We start from the raw sequence: 22,567 nt of genomic DNA on the forward strand, positions 1-22,567 counted from the left end.
CAGACGAGTTCTGGATCAGCTCAGATGCCTGGGATTTACCTGGCATGCAGGACAGTCACAAGTTCTTTGCTGCACTAGATCCTCAAGCTTTTGTGATGAGCTTCACAAAGAAATCAGTTGGTAATCAGAAGCCAATAATTTTTAACCAGGGAATTTTCTGTCCAGAAAGCAACTAATTCTGACAAAGCAAAGTCACTACCAGTGAAATTTGCTGTATACTTTATATGTAATTTCCAAAGTTTGCAGCAGTCAAATTTTCTAAGAAAAACAACTATTATTTCCACTTTTTTTTTTTTTTAATAAACTGGTAGAATTTTTGACAAAGTTATATAATTGAGGAAGCACTCCCAATGCACACCAGCCTTTCTTTCTTAGATTTATATACAAAGCAGTGGTTTAGGTAGAAATTTCTGTAAGAAACTGGTAAAAGGTAGAATTCAGAAGAATATTCTTCTGCTCCCTTGGACTGTGTATTCACACAACACTTCTGCATCTTGCCAAGTTTGTGAGCTGCAAGAGCACAGCATGTAGTGATGATGCTCTAACCCTTTTAGTGCCTTGCATTCTACACACTGAGCTGAATTTTACTTCCAAACAAAATTTTGGCTGCATTCCTTACTGAGCACACATTGTTCTTGCTTTGACAGGCTATCTCATTTTCTCGCTCAAAACAATTTGATGCATTTAAATTTTTTTTTAAAACTTGTTCCTAGATGGGTATAGTTTATATAATCAGCCACCAACTCCAACACCAAAAAAGACAGTTCTTACTTTCTTAATTTAGGTCTTTATGCTAAAATCATATTTTCTCTACTTTTTTTTTGTATAATTTGCAATTATGAGGATAATTTTAAATATCTTTTAGAGCAAAATTACCTGTTATATAGTTTTTCTTTTTCTAACTTAACATTTAATTAAATGCTGAGTTTGACATTGCATAATTTGGTGAGAAATTCAGTACTGGATTTCAGTGAATAAAAAGAATTCCTAATCATAAGCAATGCAGCAGTATTCTTTGATTCTATATTATTATATATTATGTAAATATAATTGGCTTTATAGTGACTTTTAAACAGAGATGGATTGCTCTGATCCTCCCTGCCTTCAAACCTTCAGACTGACCACAAGTAAGTATGTGGAATTCGAGTAGTAGTATGAATACTAAATTGCTAAAAGTACTGCAACACCAAACCTAGATTGTTATATATTTATATGGAAGAGCAGAACTAAAAATGCTATTTTAAAGGAGGCTCTTCAAATTTATTTAATTGGTTAAAAAAAAAATTGGTCTTTACTGGGTCATAATGGGATAATATGGCCTTATAGTGAGGAGTACATGTAGAAAACAAGGGGATTAACTCCATTTTCTGTTACCCAGTATCTTAACCTAAAATGATCATCTGGTCAGCCTCCTCTATGGAGTAGAATGAAAAAAAGTGGTTACATCTTTTGCAGCCACAAGAAGAGGACAAAGGTGGGCAGGGAAGCAGTGCATATACAGTATAATAACTTCCAGCTGTTGTGTCATCTGTCTACTGGTAGGTATGGTGAAATAAATAAATGATCAAAAAAAATCAAATTAAAAAAAAAAACAACAATGTCAGGATGAGTTTTTGTAAATAAGAACTTGCAAGACAAGTGATATGAAAGCAACAAGATTATTAAAATGCAGTATCTTATTTATTATACATTAGGTAGATCAAAGTTCCTCAGAGATAACAAGACACTGATTGTGGGTTGCCACCTGTTTGGTCTCACTGGCTGTGAGGTGAAGCTGTGTTAAAGGTTGTCAGCACATGGTACACTTATGAATGGCTTGCATTGATAAAAACCCTAAATTATTCTTATTTTGCTGAAAAGATTTACTCATTATTCACTAGCACATATGTTATTTTCTTAGTTAAGACAAAAAGGATATGCTGTGTAATTCAGGAAGGTTTCAGAAACAAACAAACAAACAAAATTGCAGGCAAATGCTCTTACTTGATACACATCACTTTAATATGGTGAGTATTAAAAGACCTGAAGAGTATAAAATTAGAATATATTTGAGCTGTTGTTTTGGAGAATGCTGAGCCTTGCAGCAGACTGAGCTCAGAGAAGAAAGACTGGGGCAAGCAAATTGTCCAGGAAAACTAAAGTCTGGACAATGAGGCCCGAGGCAGTATCCTAGCTGGTTTTTTGGGTTGGTAGCCTTTTTTGTCTAACCTCTCCACAAAGAACAGAGCAGTTGAGACTTAAGGAAATGTTTGGGTATAAATGTCTAACAATTATTGGCAGGATCTACCAAAGAGCAAGTTGAGGAAAGCTGAAAATCTGCAAGATGCACCAAGGGAAGGCAGGGCAAAGCAGCAACAATCTTTGTCAGTGTCCCTGAAGTGTGCCCCAGAACTGGCTGAAGAGATGAGCAGAACTCCAGACTGCAGGTGTCAGAGCACCACTGGGCTCTCAGATCTTTAAATGGCTATTTTTGCAGGAGATAAACTTTTTGTATAATGTCAGGACACAGAACGTCCCTCTGGCTGTCCTGAGCAGCCAAGACCCCTGTCAGGGGGCTCAGACACCCTGGCACAGAGCCCAAAATGCCTGTGGTTTTGATTATGACCTGTGAAGCAAGTTACCAACCTTAGATGAAGATCTGCAAGCCACGACAAATCAGGTAGAATGATAGTGAATTTATCACAAGGTGAAAAAGTAGATTTTGGGGTTTTTAGAATGGAGATTCAGGGGGGCAAGATGGAGGGATCTGGGCATGTCCAGCCTTTCCTTCTCCTTCTTCTTGGCCTCCATTTTCTGCTGTGATGTTGGCACTTTTGGATTGGTTTAGAGTAGAAGCTCACTGTCTAACACAGGTGATAGGTATTGGAAAGTGATTGTAAACATTGTACATGTAGCTTTTAGTATAAAGACATAACACCCCCCTGGGGGCAGGCAGAGTGCCTGGACTGTCCTGCTGGATGGATCTCGGCAGGGCAGGAGAAAGAATTTTATAGATAAGGAACAACAAACAACCTTGAGACCGAGAAATGGAGAGCCCTGACTCCTTCTTCAAGCACCGGGCTGGGAAAAGAGACTTTGGAACTCTTCTTGGGGTGACTCTGACCACCTAGAGATTCCAACAGCATAACAGCAAAAAAAGAGGAGTCAGTAAGAGTAAGAAAGATCTCTTTAAATCAGTGGAAACTTAATTTGAATGGATAAAATTGGGGGAAAAGTTTCTAAGTACTTTGAAAGTCATGTGTTCCAAAAGAAGAATTGCTTGGGAGGTTTCTGGGTGTTCTAGATACACCCACTGACCAAAACCACATTGGCACTGGCACACAAGAAATGATTCCCCTTGGCTGACTCAATTCCGAGCAGAGCTGACTACTGAGAGAGCACATGATGTGGGCATTCCCTCACAGGCGAGTTTGTTAAAGGATTCACACTGACAGACTCTTTTCCACTCCTTATTTCTAGAATGGTGAACAAATGCCCCAGAGCAAGGCAGCGCTGAGGGTTTTGCGCTCAATTTTCTCTAGAGAACACCGTGCAGATACAGATTTGCGTTCTGCTAGCGGCAAATGCTTATTCTACAATAGTTTGGGCACTGATGTGAAAAAACATGATACAGGAGAGGGAATGCTGACAGCCACGTTCTGATCCCTTTTACAGTAGTAAAAACAAGAAGCAACTTTGCTGAAATCAATGAAGATTTCTCTCAATCCATGCAGGCTGCTTTAAATGAAGAACTTAAATTTGATTTCTAAACTTCTGGCAGCAAATCTGATGAGAGCCTAAACTGCTGCCACCATAACCTGTGAGTCCTCTGGTTCTTCTGCTCATTTCAAGATTATTAAGAGTACAATGAGATATTTATTCTTCCTTCAGACTGGAAACAGGAGAAGATATAATAGCATATGAAAGCAAGTTTTAACATGTAATAACCATATCAGTAAGGTTTTAGTTGCTTTTGTGCCATAGCACAATTAAAATAGTGGAAAAGCAGATGAATGAGTAATGTGCAGGAATAAGTATTTGTCAAGTACAAAGATCTAGAGCACTGTCTGCAATGGAATTCTTTGGTAATATTACAGCAGTATTAAAGGCATAAGCGGTCCCATTAACAAGCAGTAATTAGGAAACAAATAAGGTAAGTGCAACTATAGCCAAAAACATAATCTCACAGTGGTTTATATCAAAATAGCTGACTTTAGATTCTGAAGTTCAAACCAGTGTTTGGAAATGATGGTGAACTCATCAGTATGAGGTCCTTGGGAATCAGTTTTCTAACCTCTGATTTTCAGGTGATACTTAAAGTAATCTGAAGTATAGAGCTAAAACATGGTATTGAACAGCAGTGCCCTACCGGCTAAAAAGATATCACTGCCAGAAATCTGGAAGAAATTTCTTTCTAAACACTGAAGTAAAATTTCAAGATGCCTGTATTCCCAATTACTTGCACTAAAAGTTTATAGATGAGAAATAAAAATGTGGTTTTGGTTTAGTAGTTCTAACTCTTGGTTTTTATTTTTTATTCCTGTAATCATTGACATTTCCAGCTACAAAATATAGTCTGTTACACTTAGGAAAACAGCTGCAAGGCACTTATTCCCTCTCTCTGGGGTTTCTTTAGGCTGAAGCTGGATATGGTTTTAAAGAAGAATAATTTATGAAACAGAAAGTTCAGGATATTTCATTTGCTTGCTTTTACTTCCAGAGTTTACTCTCTATGAGGGAAATCTGCAACTAGTGTGGCAAATCTGAAATCCATGCTCACAGAAGTGCATCTCCTTCTGTATTTCCAGACCAAATGCAGAAACATCTTTAATGAACAGCTTCAGTAGCTTTTTCAAGGATATGCCTAAGCAGAAAGTATCTACATATATTTGGGGAAACACAGCATTTAACTGTTTTGGATAAATAAGAAACTGGCAGCTTCCTCTCATTTGCCACACCACTGCTCAAGGGTCTGTCTGAGAATGAAGTCTGGAATGGAAAACAGAAGTCTGTGACAGATCCTTCCTCTCTGCCTGTCACTTTTGCAATAAACAAGGCTATCAACCCCTTGCAATTTAGGTAAATATTTCTAATGATGCTATAGTTTAATTACTGCAAAGACCTAATAATCTAAAAAGATCTCCAAAGCTGATTTAAAAAAAGGTGAGTTACTTAACTGATGATTATAAGATTCAGCAATGCAAGAAACTAGTATTAAACTTAGATTTACAAAGAAATTAGAAAGAATGCTAGGCACAAAACCTTTTAGTTAAATGAAGAATACATTCTGGATTCAGTGAAAATTACTCCCTTTTTATGATGCTACTCTCTTCCACTGAATTTATCTGTGAAGATCAAATGGCAAATTTCTGCAAGATATTACAGTTCAGTAAGTATCTTCACTGCAGTAGGATATGGAAGTCTAAGAAAGAGAAAATGAACTGCTTTGGCATGCTGTATCTCCCAGAAAGCATCTGACAAGCCACCAAAAAATGGAAAAAAGTGGAGTGAATCAGCACAGAAGGAAAATGAACTTGTGCTAGAAAAAAGGTGCTTCTGGAAAAGAAAGAGGTTGAACACCTAAACATATAGGTAGATATTTTGGAACCTTTGAGTTACTGCAATCCCTTTCGGTGTTAAAGCCCTCCAAGGGCCAAACACCAAGTGGTAACCCACCATGGAGAGTTTTTAGTTAATCTGAGAGTGATTTTACTCAGGTGTATAAGTTTTCACCGTTTTAAGGGTTTTCCAGTTCTGCAGGTTTCACTAGCTGAAGAATTAATCAATACTGCAAGGGCAGGTACTAGAGAGGAATCACTGTATGGAAATGTGCCCCATCTATTAAAATACAAGAATACCTTTCATGAAATGGATGATCCCCCCATCTTTTACAATGCACTAGAGTGTATTTACTTGTTAAAGGCTCTCCTTTGCAAAATTATGCAAAATGAAGTATTTTAAGAAGATGAAGAGGAAAGAAAGAATATTCCTGTGCCAAATTAAAACCCAGAGACATAATGCTAGAGAACATTTAATTATCTCTGATCTGTGCCTGTTATTGAAAATCCAGGGTACTGCAAAGTAAACCAGCAGTCCTACTGACCTCACCCTGCTCATCCTCTACTTTCAGTAAGATCTTTTCCTCTTGCTTTGCTTTTCTTAACCCCTGTCAGCACACAAAATATTTGTTTCTAGAGGAAAACTGCTGTGTTCCCAGTATTGATGATGTGCTTTCCCTTGAACCAGACCTGTGTGAGCAGGAAGTCTCGAGGTACATTTAGGAGATATGGTGCTAAACTCCTTCTCAAACTGCAAAATGTTGCTGCAATGTGCTTCCAGACAATTAAGTCCTCTTTAAACTTTGAGGAAAAAAGGTTGCCAGCCCCACCTCTTCCAGGAAAGGACTTTGGAGTATGCTTATAATCTGCCTTGGTCTCTTTCAGCAGGAGGTGCCATTTCTTCTCTCCTAAACTGTGCAAGACAAGATTATATTTGAATATTGTTTCACTAGACATGATGTGTGCACTTGCATTTCAGTTCATGAGAAGGGGGGAATAATGATGTATAAATAGCCTCACTTAACCATAAACCCAGCACAGAGGGGATGCACTCTCCATGTGACGGGAGGACTGACCATGTTTTGTTGTGCATGCATCTTTTACAGATTCTCAGCAAAATCTGTTACTTGGTACAGATTCTTGAGTTGAAGTGACAGACTTTATGTGAAACTGTACCATTGAGCAGCAGGCTGGCAAGGGATAAGTGTCGCTCGGGAAGTTAGATGTACACAGCTGTAGAGATTGTGAAATTCAACCTCTGCCCTGAAAAATAAATACCTTGAAAAAATTGGGAAATTCTAGAACAGTGACATCGAAATGAATATAATAATTTTACCTGTAATATATGGGTTTGAGCCTTTTCTATTCATGAATGACAAGTGAAGAAAAATCTTTTTTCGGAAACAAAAGCACAACAAAACATTTGCTGTTGCCCTGAATACTAATGATGGAAGACTGTTGCTATGGTGATGCTAATTTTAACGCTCTTGCCTGTGGACTTCATATGAACTGCCCGTTTTAACTTTTGCAAATGTCATTTACAAAATGAAAACCCATTAATGACTGGTGAGGGCACAATGTTCCACTTTAATTAGAATAATAAGGAATGCTGATGCACAAAGTACAGGTTTGTGAATTGCTACAAAGCCCACACTGTCAAAATTAATTACCGCTGATGGGGACTTTGTTCTAATTTTTTTTTCCAAAGGAAGCTTTAGAATAATATAACTGTAGCTTGACTTGAAGTTGAAAGCAGGCTCTCCTTTTAGTAGCAAGGTGGAATAAAGAGGTTTCTGAGACTGACAGTATAGTAAAAAGCACAGCAGAGCTTAGAGCTGTGACTGAGCTGTGCTAAAGGAGCACCAATTCCAGCAAAGGGGAAATGCAAGTGCCAATGCTGCCAGGGAAAAAAAAAAAAAAGTATTTTTCAGCTAAATACCAGCTCAGAAAAGCAGTTAGGATTTGACAAATAGAGCTGGTATTTTTGAAGAATTTAAAAACAAAAATAAATTCAGTGGGTGCTGGGGTATGATTCTGGTTAGGGGGGTATTGCTGTGACTTGTTAATTGTGAAGCGCCGAGACAAGTAGGTGATGTTTAAGAAAACCCAGCATGATAGTAATAGTAATCTCTTTTTTAATGCACCAAACCCTTGCAAATCATGAGCATACATCTCTCATGAGAAGGGAAAAGAGTTGCATCTACCATTTCTAACTCTGGGGCAATGTCTGAGCGTATAAAGTAGATGCTATGCTGCCAACAGCATGCCAGTGGTACTGACTGCAATGAGGAAAGCATACTGCAATGAAAAGCATCACAGACAGCTGCTGAGAGTACATTTTACAGACTAATTGTTATTATTAAATATCTCCATTGTAGCACTGCTTAGAGAATCTAATTCAGAGTTGAGATCCATTGTGTTGCATCCTGCACTAACAGAAAGGAAACTTGCCTTCCCTTGTGAAGAGCTGAGCTGGTGAAGGACTTGCTTTGTCTTTATGCTGCGTCTCTGGTTCAGTGTGAGACTGCTGGAAGTGTGACTGGTGTGAGGATGAATAGCTGCTAAAATATTTTTCTAAATTCTCATTCATGGTAAAATGTGGTTTAATGAGTAGCTGAACTTCTTCTTCTAGACCGGTATGAAATCCACTCTGAGTCTATTGGTACACTCCAGTGCTGTTTTAAAACAGCCTGGCCAATTTTGCCCTTGAATTGTTGGCTATTGTGCAAGCCTCTGTGCTTAAATACAGCTCTGCACTCAAGATGGCTGGAATGTCATGGTATTGTACTAAAGAGAAATACAGCAAAAAATATAGATTTGACTGAGAACAGTTGTGTCTACCAAGTCTAAGTTTTTCTGCCCATGATTCTTTAACTCAGAACTTGTTTTCCCCTTGCTGTTAGGTTTGTAACTGAGTGACCACTGAACAGCCCTGTCATCAAAGACCTTCTTCAGCAAGCACCCACTCTTCATACAGGGCTATTCAGAGAGGGCTCGATGTTGAAAATGCCATTGACTGTAATTTTTGCAGATAATAGCTGTATGCTCTGTGCTGCTGCTAAATGCAGCTGTACCTGGTGGGATGCACAGCCATGAGGCAGCTGGCCCTTCTTGAGAGCCAGTGGGCTCAGGGCTAATCCCCACTTCTGCAGGACCTTACCCTGTGATATAGTATCTCAGAACAAGAAGGGACAAGGCTCTCTTCCACTCAGCAGTAAAAACCTTAGCAGCTAGCTGGAATTCAGAGGGAGCCAGAAGCAAACAGTAATTTACAAATATGGAACTGATGTGTGGTAACAAGCTGGCACTTGTAAATTAAAGTTTAGTAGCTTCCCAACACACAAAGGTTTAGAATTTATGGAATTAATCTAAAATAGAGGAAATAATTTGAGAGAACTGCCTCACAGAAAATTGTTTCTAAACACCATTACCAAAACAATTACATTTTTACAGTTCATTCTCCAGATAAGAAAGTGGTATTTCTGACAATGTCAGTGCCTGCCAACAGTGATGGACAAAGAATTCAAGAGGTTTAAGTTAATGGAGCCTGCTGGCATGGAGACTTCTATGGGATCAAGATCACCTCAACATTCTTCAAGACAGATTGGACACCTGGATAAGAAAGGAATATTTTTGTTCCTTAAAATTCTCTTAATCCATATAAATGAGTAGGATGTAAAAAGTATGTGCCTTTTGTGCAGAGGTACAGTGAGACATCCAGTGGTATGTAACCAAGCAATAAAGATACTCCAAACTATAATCTGGAATTAGGTGATGCAAAGAGTAAGAGTGCTTCCAACAACTTCTAAGTTTTTCTCACATATTTCATATTCCTTGCAATAAAATTTTTTGAGCTGTTACAATTCATTTTATGACTGCTGTTAAAAGAGTGAACACAGTATCTTTTAATGAGGCAATAATGGCTGAGGCTGAATTAGATCACTGCTAATCAGAGTGACTGAGTACCAAGTTAAATCCTCTCAAAAGAAGAGAATCAGAAAAAAATATATTTGCTTGGTGTTGGGAAAAGAGATAAATTATCTTAAGGACATGCAACACTAAATGTGTAAGCAGGCATAAAGTGCATGGGATAGCCAACAGAGGCAGCAAAACATTGTGTAAAATAATAGAAATGTCATCAGACAAACACTGGTGTTTGAGAGAAAACATGTCTTTTGAGCTTAAGATTTAATAACCATCTAATGACAAGTGCTATAAACAGAAAAGAAAACTGTACTTAACAAATTTAGAAGTCATCAGCATAACTAAATTAAACAAAACTCTGAAAGGAGAGGTGAGAAAGTACAATAAAGAGGGTGGTGGGCTGGAGGCAGAGTTTCCAGTGGGAAGACTGGCTCTGCAAAGGGAGCATAAGAAAGAAGACACAGAAGAAGCAAACAGTAAATTATTATGAGGGAAAGCCTGAGAGCAAGCCAAGAGAAGGCATGAAAGGACAGCAGCAAGAGGGTTTGTTGAAAGTGGTGGAATGACCTAGAAGAAAGTGAACGCTGAAAAGATTCTTGGAACTGGACGGCAGGAAATTGTTAGTGACCTTATTAAGAGCTGTTCTAAGGAGAAAATGGAACAGAAGCTAGAAATGACTGGGCAGGAAAAAAAACATGGACTGGAAAAAGACACAAATTCCAAGAAGAAGGAGGTCAATGTTCTGCATATTGAGCAGTGTCAGAAAAAAGATTTGTTTTGTTATATCAAGGACAGTCCTGAACAGAAACTTCCATGTAAGGAAAGAAGGAACAGATAAGCTTCAAAGAAAATACATCACTAGAAATCTAAAGTCCTAAACAAGTCATTTTGATATGGTCCAAATGTCTAAGGGACTGAAGAAGTTAAGCAAATAGACTTGTTCTCTAATGTCCAGCTACTTATGTCCCAGGTGTCATTCTTCTAATTTCTTGTTGTGAAATATACCATCTGTAACTTGCTATTACTTCAAAGAAACTTGTTGCAAACAAGACTTTTCTACTTCAAACAAAAAGTGCTTTTCAATTCTATTTCCCTCACTGTGACAAGCCCTTCTCTCTGAATTCCTGCTGGTGCACAGTACTATGGCAGCAGCTTGATGAATATGCTTTCCTTTGCTGGGGACAGACCATATGGTTTATCACTGGTTGAGTAGTCCTTCTCTTTTTTTCCCCACAAATTTCTAAATAGTGTTCACAAAGAATCCTTCCAAAACAACAAGAACAAAAACCCCAAACCCAAAAACTTCCCAAAAAACCCAAACGAAAACCTCCCAAAACCCACAAATGAAAACAGAAACAAAAACCATAAAGAAACAAAAAAACACATAAGCAAGCAAACAAACAAAAACCCCCAGAAAACCAAAATCCAAAGATATTGAAATTGGAGATTATTGAGATTTGTACCTGTTATAACTTTAGTTTAGGGCTACTTCAAGAAAATTATATAATCTGAATCCAAACAAAATTTGGAGCTGTCTAATGTGGTTTTCAGTTACCTCTGAAAGTACAGAATATGGCTGTCACTTGGAGCCAGCTTTTCCTTTGTGCTTCACAAAGGCCATTACAAAACACACAAAAATTTTTCAGTTGTAAGTGCAAGCCTTCTGTACTGATTGAAACCATCATTGTGGGGTTTATTTAAAAAAAAAATATCCAAAGCCTATAGGTTTGGTTGGTGAATATCTCTGAACACTAGTTCAGCTACAGAGTTTAGTTTTATGTTTTAAACTGTAAAATTTCAGAATTATTTTTAATGAACTTGAATTTGCAATGTCTTACAGAAGACATTGAATATCAACACCGTGCCATGAAAGCAAACTTTAGTATTAATTGACTATGTTTTTATAGTCAAGGATCAGCAAAACACAGAAAAAAAGGAATTGAACATCATGCAGTAGCTAAAAACTGATTAATATACACAAAAGTATTTCACATTAGAACTCTCATTTACTAACAAAATCTGCTCAGTAAAATTGGCAACTGCAGTATGACTGGAGCTGGTGATAAAATGGAAGTAGAAGATGCTTTCAAGCACAGAAGTAAATGCAAATTAATGACAGGCAACACTGTAATCAAGATGTAAGAAAAACTATCATAAACGTAGGCTTCTTTACTTCAGAGCCTCTCTGAGTTTAGCTGTTTAATCATATTTATAAAATGCAGTACATGATTTATACAGTCTAGGGATTCTTAGCAAACAGGGTTAAAAAAATCCTCACTGGTGAGAATTTTGCTTTAAACACTTTTCAAATTGTTCCTTGACTATTTGAGCAGAGGGAGTCCCAGGAGTAACAGAATGCATATATGTACACATAGCATATTTTGTAACATTAGGATTCCTATCAAATTTGCATTTTTAGACCTTCAAGTGAACCCTTCATTGAGGGAATATTCACCTATGAGTTTGTTTCATATTGTTATTCTCTCTGTGTTTATATCTGAAACTGAATTACACACTGGTTTCCTTAGGGACATATCCAGTCTTTATGGCTGTATCCTGTTTACTGCAGCTGCTGCTGTTGCATCAAGTCACATTTGCAATTGCTTTCACTTTTTTCTATGTTTTCAAAACAGGTGCACAGGTAAGGTCACCTAAGAGCATTGCCATTGATGAAGTCCTAAAGTCAAAAGCAATTAAGCAGACTTAAATTGAAGATGAAACAGTAGATAAAAATCACTGATGTGGGAGGACATATGCAGCTTCTGATTTTCTAATGCAGGTGCAGTTTTTCTGTGTTTCAGTGTGCAGCAGGATCTATTCACTTTTTGTCACATTCTTTACCATGTTAAATTGCGTATCCCATTGCTTATAGAACCTCCAGGATGGCAAATGGTGGATTGGAAAATAGTGCTTGGAAACAAATTATTTTAGTATGTCAGTATTTTTAGTATTTCAGTATTTTTATTCAACTGAGATTCAATTTCTTTTTATTTATCTTCCTCATATTTTTTTATTCCATATTTTCAGGTCAATACATTTGTATGACCATAAACCCTTTAGCAAACACCTCCTTGAGATGTCTATGACCAAGCTCCTGCTGTAAAAGTGTCTCTTATTCATTAACAAAGTATGACATCCATGCCTCAACGAGAAAATCTTTGGGATATGATTACAATCTTATCATGGTGCTCCATGTTGCTTGTAGAGGTGAGGTGTTTGTATGAAGTTATCTATGCCCATGCCAAACTAAATTTCTAGCTACTCTTTCTTTACATTTTAATTCCATGCCTGTAACATTTCTTTCTAACAGTTTTTCTTAGTATGCTTCACACAGGGTGTCATAACCCTCAAGCATTAAAAGTTTTACAACACTTTCTCCAATAATGCAGCTTCTAAGAAAAAAAATTGAGTTGAATTTGTAGTGAACTGCAGAGTAGTGAAGAAATGACTGGGCAGGAAAAAGTAGTGAAGAAAAAATACCTTGATAAAGAAAACAAGGAGACAAGTACATAATAAAATTTAAAAAGCAATCTGGGTTATTTACTAGACAGATATCTAATACTTAAACATTGAAATAATAGAAATTTTTCTAGCAGACATCTAGATGAATGTAAAATACCTGAATGACGCTGTATTATAATGATTTTAAATATTTAGATTTCTTAAAAAACCTTTACCTACTGCATAAAAAATTTAACATTAAACTCCACAACTCAAATGACCATTAAATTTCATTAACATAATAGTGCATAAGTTCACATTATAAAGTGTGAAGTACATCAGTGAAGAATAAAACTCATACCAATAACTTTGAACATATTTACAGCAACCTTAATTCTTAGTAATTTATTGCCGTACTGAGTTTGTGCTCCCCTCAAGCTCCCAAAGTAACACCTACATATGGCATTTATGCTAACAAATTTTGGTCCTGCTGAGAAAGAGGAGGGAGGACCTTGACGCACAGAGCGGGTAGGTGATAAGGAGCAAAGTTTGACCTCTACTCACTATTCTATTCTGTAGGCTGTAGACAACACTCAGTGACACTGCTAGGCTTGTTATATAAAGGGTGCTGCTTCTGTTGTGCCATAATCTCATTTTCTGAGCTCAACTGCCATGGAAAATGCAATGCCATGAATGCTTGTGTTACAAAAATTACTTGTAAGAAAAGCAATTCATTCAGAGATGAGATGCATTTTTTTATGATTTGTTTTTCTTAAATTATCTAGCCAGAGATTTCCTAATATAAAAGTTTATCTGATGAATATTTGAAATTCAAAACAAATAAGTAGCATGCAGGAGGCTGCCAAACCTAAAGATCATATTTGAAACTATAATTTATCTCATAAAATTCAACTTTTGAAACAGATAATGAGAAATAAGCAAAATGAATGTGGATTATTTGGTCATTCTTAACCTATTCATTAGAATATTTCCTTAAGTCTAACTGCAACCTTACTGATGTTCATACAGTTCTCAATTACATCATTTTATGTGTCCCTTAGAATCTGTAGGTCCTAAATGTAGTATATACACAAACTAGTTCTCAAGATTTAAGGTCTGAAGATAAGGATATCACAGGACTGATGTGCAACACAGAACTGATTTCAGCTATTACTTGACAAGAAGAAAAGAAAATCATTGAAAGGCATTCCATTAGGAGAAAAATGGGCCCAATAATCCATAATCATGATGCAGTAAGTAAAGACTAAACAAATCTCTCATGGCAAGAAGTGTTTGTAAAGACAGGTGGAGAATATTCTGAAAAATACAAATTTACTGCAGTCAGCAGGAGAGCTGGCGTCTTAGGTGGTCAGAGAAAGAACAGATTCAAGAGCAGTTCAGCAGGATCCATGAATTAATTTTGTAAAAGAATCCAGGGAAACACCTGACCTTGCCCTGACAGACAGGCCACTTGGGCAAAGAGGAAGAGCCCAGCTGGCATGGCTGATTATCGCACTCTCAGTGCGCTCTGGGCTGCTGCACGGCCTCAGGTGCCCACATGAGAATGTTCCTCAGTCAACCAAAGCTGTGCATTCACAGCAAACGGAGCTGGAAATGTGAATCACACCTGGCCATACCCACTGCTTCCTCACTGGTGTTCAGACCTTTCCTAAAGCACAATTAGAAATTACCCTCCTGCCATATTTTAGACTGATGAGATCACAAAGAAGACAAAAAAGATACAGTAGGTGAAGCAGGATCAATTTAATGCTGACTCCCTTATTATATGGATGGAGTTTTTCTTATGTGAAATAGAGAAATCATCTTATTTGGGGAGCTGGCTGCATGAGAAGGGACACTGGACCAAGGGCAATGCAGGCAATGGATGTGACAAGTGCTGCTTTGGAGAAGCTGTCAGTCTTTGGAGAAAAAAAGGAAGTATGAGACTTCTTGATATAACACAAATACGTAAGGAATCTGAGATATTGTTCCCCATTTCCTTGAATATTACATTGGACAGTTGTCAGAAGTCGTCTCCTCTTTGTCTGTCATCTAAATTAAGTACGTAATTGATCTTTAAAAAAAAAAGGAAAATTCTGACAGGCAAATCTTTCTATTTTTTTTCTTAATGTGTCTAATCTTTTCAAGTTCAAAGCATTCCAGTGGAAATCAAACACAATTCCTATTTTAGAATCCTGCTTATTAAGCACACTGTTTAAAAGATGGGCTTTGAGTAGATAGCAATACATTTTAGCTATCAGGAGCAGCTGTAAAATCTACTTTTTAATGGAAGATTTGGCATATACTCTATAAAATAGGGCCATATTGTATAGATGTCACTCAACTTTGTAAAGCTTATATTGGCTTTGTAATTTTTCATTCATTTACTTCAGTTGTTAAGTGCAGCCAGGCTACATTTAACAACTGGAGCAAAATGAAGCTAATAGAAATGAAGTAAAATTCAAGCAAAAATCACATTCAGCTTACAATAAATGTTACAACTTCAGCTAAAATAAAAGTAAAATATTTAATGTTATGTCATTATATTCTGCTACACTATAAATGTACACATGAACTCCTTGCACAGTACCAAAAGTTTACTTTTTCACACTATTGCCTATAAAAACAGTTCATATATTAATCTCCTAGTTCCAGAGCTGGAAAGCAATGACTAGCTACATTTAATAGATTTTAAATGTTGATATGTTCCCTTTAATTAGGAAAATAAGAAAGTCAGATTCCATCCAAAATTCTTACCCAGCTCATTACCTGCATAACACATCTTAAGATTTAACCTGCACAAAAATTATCCTTACATTGTTCAACCCCTCTGTAATGCTTCACACTACATACTCTTCATGAGCATTTGCACTGAATGGATTTGAAAACAAAGCTGAAGAGCTTTACTCTCCACTTGACCATGGGCAGGGTCCCATCAAGAGGACCAGGTGCTGTGCAGGCACCCAAGGAAGCTGCTCTCCACCCTCCACCACAGGCCCTGTGTTTATGGAGGGAAAGCATAAGCACTCGCTCACTGCCCCAAACCAGAGGCTGCAGCCCTGCCCTCAGCTCCCACACCAGCTAGGATGCACTGAAATTGCTGCTGAGTACTTATAATTCATTTAAAAACAAATTAAATCCCCTTCAGTTGGTTCTGTGGCGAGGGCAGTAACTCCCTGCTGACAGATGGTAATGAGGAGCAGACCCACGGCATCTTCTCTGAGTGCTCCCGCTCAGTCAGCAGGAACACATCTGTTTATAACCTCTGCTTTCATTATAAAGGTAGTTAAAGGCTCAAGATTTCTCATTTATTTACACTCTGAGTTTAAATTTTAGTGACAAGTTTTGGAACCAAGGCTTCACAACCCTACCAATCATAAAGAAAATCTCTGTGCTTGGACAAACCTCTAAGAAATATCATTTAGGTTTTTATGCATGACAGCATCAGAATTTACATCATATAAAGGCAAAATGGAAAGTATTGTACTTTTTCTTTCCTTCACAATAGTTTCAATTTTGCTATGTAGAGTTCAGAATTGAAAGACAGGAAAAAACCATAATAACTATGCTTTTGAGATGCGAAAATAATACTTTTTTTTTTTGTATTTGGTAGATAGGTTAACTGTTAGCCATACACATGGTTTTCAAAGCTTGCTCACAGCTTCACTCACTGCATATACATAATCATACATTATTTATTTATGGTTCTCCGTGTCTCTCTCTGCTCTGTCTGACAGATATTTCCTACTTCCTTTTGTGCCTTGTACTTATCTACATTCTGCAGAAGAAACAATTAACCCAAGTGATTTTCTCAGAACAGCATTTCTTCACTTTTTATCTTAGCAGAATTTAATTCAGATACATTCATTTATCCTGTCTCTAAGTTGAACAAAAGTAAAAGAATCATGGCTTTAATCTGTTTGCTTTTACAATGAAAACTCAGGGGTCTTAGCTTTTTTTTTTTTCTGTGTTGAAATTCTGCATGGTTAAACAACAATTGAAAAAGAGATTAAAAAATAAGACAACAAAGAAGTATGTTTATAGAAACTGGCCTGCTAGATCTCCAGTGTGACATAGAAAAAGAATGATCTAAAACTAGCAAAAATGTATGTCACAAGCTGATACAATAAATGCAAATCAAATATTCTCATAGGAAACTACAATGTGGAAGAGAGTGAGCAAGTGGAGATGCCTTGTCCTTGGAGTTAGCTCACTGCATAGCTAATTTATAGAGAGAGGCTCACATGGATCTTCTCAAGGAGTCAAAGCTCCTGAGAATCCAGCTTTGTCCTCAGCAGGACAAAGTTCAGTGAACTGCTATAATCTGTATAAGAAAATAAGCTTGGCTGGGAAATAACTTGGAAGGTTTCCTTTGTGGGAAGCACTGAGATGAAAGACTACTGTATTTTTGCAGAAGCATTTTAAATCCTTCAAAAGAATGGGCACAGCAAGAGGGTAAGAAGACAGACACTAACTGGCAAGCTAGATACACGGAGGAAGAATAATGTCAAAGATTAGTACAAATATAGAAGTCACACCTACTAGATTTCAACACATTCCCGATGGCAGGACTACTGAATATTCTTTTAGAGAAAGGATGTTGCAGACTTCAATCCCACTCCTCCTCTTTAATCTGAGGCAACAGAGATCTCCTAACACTGAGTAATGGGCAAGTGTGCAGAGCAGAGGATGAGAGAGGCACGAGAGAGATGCAAACATGGCTCAGAGCAGAGCTGCTTGTCCCCTTGTGCCCTGGGAGGACAAACACTGCAGACGGATTGGGTCCTGCAGCATGACCAAATATTTCTTCTGGTGCTGCAAAATGGGAAATAGACAGTTGATTTTGTTACCTGTCACTGCTTGAGAGCAGCTTCTTTCTCTGTTTGATTGGAAGATAAGAATATGCAAGTGCATGCATGCACACGTGAGATCCCTTTCATCAGGGGTGAGCTCTGCTAAAATGTGATCTAATCTGAATTACAATGTAAAAATCTGCAGCCTCCCTACCTTTATTATCTGCCTTTTTTAGAATTTGAGACTTTTTTTTTAATCTTTAGACACATATTCAATTGTCTGTGAGGTGTGCATTTCTTCCATTTGCTTTTCAGATTGCTAATGTAGATTAATTGCCTGTTTTGTCTTCTAAAAACTTAAATTTAGAAATTTTAATGAATACCTATAGCATTAATAAAGAGTACAGACATGCCTGTGCCTGCTTCTTCCTTTCCATTTTCTAGGTTGCACTGCAGTAAAAGCAGGATCAAAGTCTTCAAAGAACAGGACTGATTAAACTGAAAACTATATTTTTATAGTCCTCTCCTTCTGTAATCTAATGAAACCTTTACATTCTGTACTAGACACAAGGAATAAATCAAGGAGAAAAAAGATCAAAACAAAAAGGATTGGATAGAATGTGTTTTCAAGCAATTTTACATGTTTTACCTCAGAGGCAAAGCAGAGGGTTTTTTAACTGAGTAGCACCTCATGGTCTGAGCAAGTTCTCAGTGCCCTGGCAGCTATGACCACCTGCAGCTTGGGATACTTCTGCTGTCCTGGCACACAAAAAAATGATTTCCTCAGTTTGCTGGGGAAGAGAAAGCTGGGGCTGAAGTTCTGGTCTAGCTTGTCATCTCCATAAGGAGGGAAGCACATGAAGGGGTGGAGGGAAAAGCAGCAGCTGATGCAAGGCCATTGAAAGGCAATTTCCATGAGGCTGACACTGGGCCAAGAAAACACCCAATGCCAGACACCAGGAACAGCTGAAACAGGTTGCACACTGTTGATAATTATATTGTCCATGGCAATGTTGCCTATCCAAATACAATTTGAAACAAAAAAAAAACAAAAACCCAAAACCAACTGGTGTGAATAAGCTCAAGAGGGAATTATTGAAGCTTTAGAAGCAACTAGTTGCTACAGATTAATCAGCTGTATACAAATGTAATTTTAACCAGGAAAATCACTCGTCTTGAAGATACCTAACCATAAATAAACATTGGTGCTGAAGACTTAGCATGAAGTACTGCCTGATTTACAGATTATTGAGTGCAATATCATCACAAATGAGAAAGTGATGAGATAAAAACATTTAAGCATCAAGGGAAAAAGATAAAATGAAAACCAGTAAAATGTGTAGCAAATCTGGTTGATGAAGAGGGCTAACACTAATATTCTAATATTGATGACAGAAAGAAAATTATATAAACATGCTACCTGTATTGCCTCAAAGACTAAAAAAAGAGCATGTTTATTTTAAAATCCAAAAAGGTACAGAAAATATTTTTTTTGTTTGTAAATATGCAATATGAGTGATGAGAATGAATGAAAAACAAATGACTGAGGATAGCTGGAGAAGGCAATAGATATATTGATATATCAGCTCAGTAAGATGCATTAAAACTTGACCACTTTGTTTTACATCTCAAGGGCAGCAAGTTTGTGGCTAAATTAAAACTTTAATTAAACTAGTAATGTATGACAGATGTACTTGACCCCTTAACCAAACAATCAGTAATTTGGTACAGGCTCCAAAGCAAGTAAAGACCTGAGCTGTATCCAGGCCAAGAACTCCTCTAGAAGTTCCCAAGGGGGCAGAGTGACCCAGAGAGCATCAAAGCACATGAGCTTGGAACAGGGATTGTGTGAGTCGTGCATGCACAGCAGGTGGCTTTTCCAAGGGTCTTTTATCAAAGATCAAAGAGGGCCGTGGGTACAAGGAGGTACACACATACCCTTCCTCCTGTGTTAAAGCTGACTACAAGCCAACCACATCTGACAGCCCCAGGGAAGCACCTCAGGGAGCTCTCCCTGCTGGGCAGTGTGGCTGCAGGGCAGTGACCTCCCCTTGCCCTGGGACAGCTCTCAGGTCACTCCTTGAGGCAGAGACCTTTCTACAAACAACCAACCTTTGGATGCATCCAATTCAAATTCTCTAAACTGCAACTGGACTGCACAGCAGTGACTCTCCCTGGAAATGGGACTCCTTTCAAGGACTGGGATTCCTTACCTGAGACTAAGGAATCCTTCCTTACCCAAGGCAGAGAGACCCCTTACTTTATGGATCCTTGGTGAGTGGCTGGTAGCATGCTGAATAAATATTAATGAAATCCATGCAGATAATTCCTTTAGACATATGCCATTGTCCAAGTCTGAGACTAAGTCTGGACCTAGCCACAGCTGAGCTCTACCAGGACTTTAGAAAGCAAGAGGGTCTGCTCTGAAACTCATGACCGATTGGGAGGGTCTCCCTTACCCTTTGGCTCTTTGGTCAATATGTAAATAATTTGAAATAGATTTAAACTTGATTTTCCTTTGTATAACGTAGTAACTAATAGAGTGAACCTTGCTGTTGAACTTTACTAAGATGCACTTTTATAAATTGATACTAAACCCACACTTGTTAATACCTCTGACACTGATCCTTCAGGCAATCTGAATCACTCATTTGTGACAAACTAGAGCAGTTGGCAGGATCCTAAATCAGGATCCACAGCATAATGCTGTTTATGGCTATTAAAATGGTCTTCAAAGTGAACAAAATAAACATGTTTTTTTTGAATTTGTAAATGGCCTAGAACAGAAGACTAAAAAGTAGGAAGGAGTAAGCAGAGCCAGTATTGACCATTTTAGCCAGTTACCCCTGGCTGCTGGGTGTGAGTGGCACAGACAGAGGTGCCAAGCACAGGATAAAGTGCATTCTTGCCTACTTCAAGCATTGCCAATCTCCCCTGCCCATAATGGCAAGTCATGCCATGTGAAAGAGAAAAGGAGGATCTTCACCTTCATGTTAGTGCCATAAACTGAGTCTTACATGGCAGAGCTTTGACTTTCTTTCCAGCCTGTCTCTGGTAGACTGCCCCTCCTTGATAGAGCTTTCCAGTTTCTTTGTGACTGTTCCATTATTCATAGCCAAATGCAAACACCAGAAAACTTACAAGCTTAATGCAACAGTAAACCAGCTTAGCCAGGTACAACTGAACCTCTGAACTGCACTACAGCGTTTCCTTCATGCATATCTTGCTTTAAGGCTGCTGTGGAAGTTCACCCTCTTGTGAAAGTTGCAACTGAAGTGCCACTGCAAGAGCCTTCTGTAACCAAATGGCTTCAGGGAAACTGGTTGAGCTTGCAAAGTGTTTAGGGAGTATAAAGAGGAGCCATGGGAATAGCTGTATTAAACAACACCCATGTCTTTGTTACTTGCACTACAGTGTTTATAGCTGGTATTGCATCACCTGTTTCCTTGAGAAGTAGGATAAGCAGTTCAAAGCACATGTTACAGGTAAAGAACTCAAAAGAGAGGAATAAAATGTATTAAACCATCTTTTTTTTGTTGTTGTCGAGTGGTGGCTCTGTTTAGGGCATGAGAAGCAGGTAGGTATTTCCAAACTGTGATTTTTAAAAAATGTTCTTCACATTTGTTGTGCAGACATATCTTTTAAAGCAAACTAGTTTAATTTTGGAGCTAAACTCAAAAAGATTAGGCTTTAGGGACTGGTTGCCCCTCGTAATTCCTCGGCTATGGACTTTACCAAGTAGTGTCCCTAAATGAATTCATAGTACTGAGTATGTGCATTTAAAACCATTACAAAATATTAAAATTATTAATTAATTACATTATTATGAACTATTAAAAAATTATAGGGTTAAAAAACCCCTAGTGAATCACATTTACAACTGCAATTCAGAATGTTGGGGGCTTGTTTGGTTTTGAAAAACCTCCCATACACGCATACAGAGGGCAACAGCACAATTTAAATTATAATCCAGGTACCTCAAAGCTTTACTTCATTTGCAGGTGATTTATAGCAGCATAAACCCAAACAACTTACAAATCAGGGCATCCTACTGTGTTTCTAGATAACTAGCACATTTCTGTGAAATGTATTGCAGGTTTTGTTCCTTTTTGTCCTTCCCATTTAGACACCATAGGAGCAGTTCACAATCATTTAAGAAAATTACTAACTCTCCTCTTACATAAGAAATGAAAATAGCTGGAATGAATTACTATTTATACTCACTTGATATAATACGGCACTTTGTTTGGTGAGATTGCCCTCTCCCAGGGGCCTTGGACAGAAGCTGTTAACAACAAACAAACAAAAATAAATAAATAAATATCTGCACACATACACTCATACATACAAACATACCTAGAAGAGAAACGTGGAGGTCAAACAGGAAAGACAACGTTAATCTCTAGAATTACAATTTTTCTCTCGGCCACGTCGATCCAGGTCTATTTGCTCAGTTACCCATGGAGGCAGGAAGGATTAACCTGCTGTTCTGAAACCTCTGTCCTAATCTGAGAGAAATTGAACTCATTCAGCTGCAAAGATAAATACAAAAACTCCTTGAAAGCTAAGCTCACAGAACAGATGTGAATCAGAGCAAGCAACATATGATTCTGGGGTGTTCTCTTGTAGGATTCCTCCTGCTAAGGTGTTTGACTGGGTTTTCTTCTTTTTCTTTCCTTGTGTGGTCAGCACTTCTCATCCTTCTAAGAACAGAACTATGCACTTGTTTACACTTTATGTTGAGTGAAATTACACTGAGAGACCATCATATTTTGTTTGTTTTTACTCCCTTACTGACTTGCTCTAAATGGTGGGCATTTTTATTCTTATTTCTCCACATTACCAATTGTGTCTTACTGTTTTCCAATGACA

The 22,567-nt window shown here is 37.8% G+C and overlaps 1 protein-coding gene across 1 annotated transcript in view; it reads right to left on the bottom strand.

Annotated features, from left to right (window-relative positions):
- DMD (dystrophin) overlaps positions 1–22,567 on the bottom strand; it is a 979,219-nt gene that overhangs the window by 96,174 nt on the left and 860,478 nt on the right. The window contains exon 62 of the mRNA XM_058822052.1: positions 21,920–21,980. Within this exon, the coding sequence (XP_058678035.1) occupies positions 21,920–21,980 (61 nt within the window). The remainder of the gene's footprint in view (positions 1–21,919; positions 21,981–22,567) is intronic.

The sequence above is a fragment of the Ammospiza caudacuta genome, chromosome 2, assembly GCF_027887145.1.
Source record: "Ammospiza caudacuta isolate bAmmCau1 chromosome 2, bAmmCau1.pri, whole genome shotgun sequence".
NCBI classification, from domain to species: Eukaryota; Metazoa; Chordata; class Aves; order Passeriformes; family Passerellidae; genus Ammospiza; species Ammospiza caudacuta.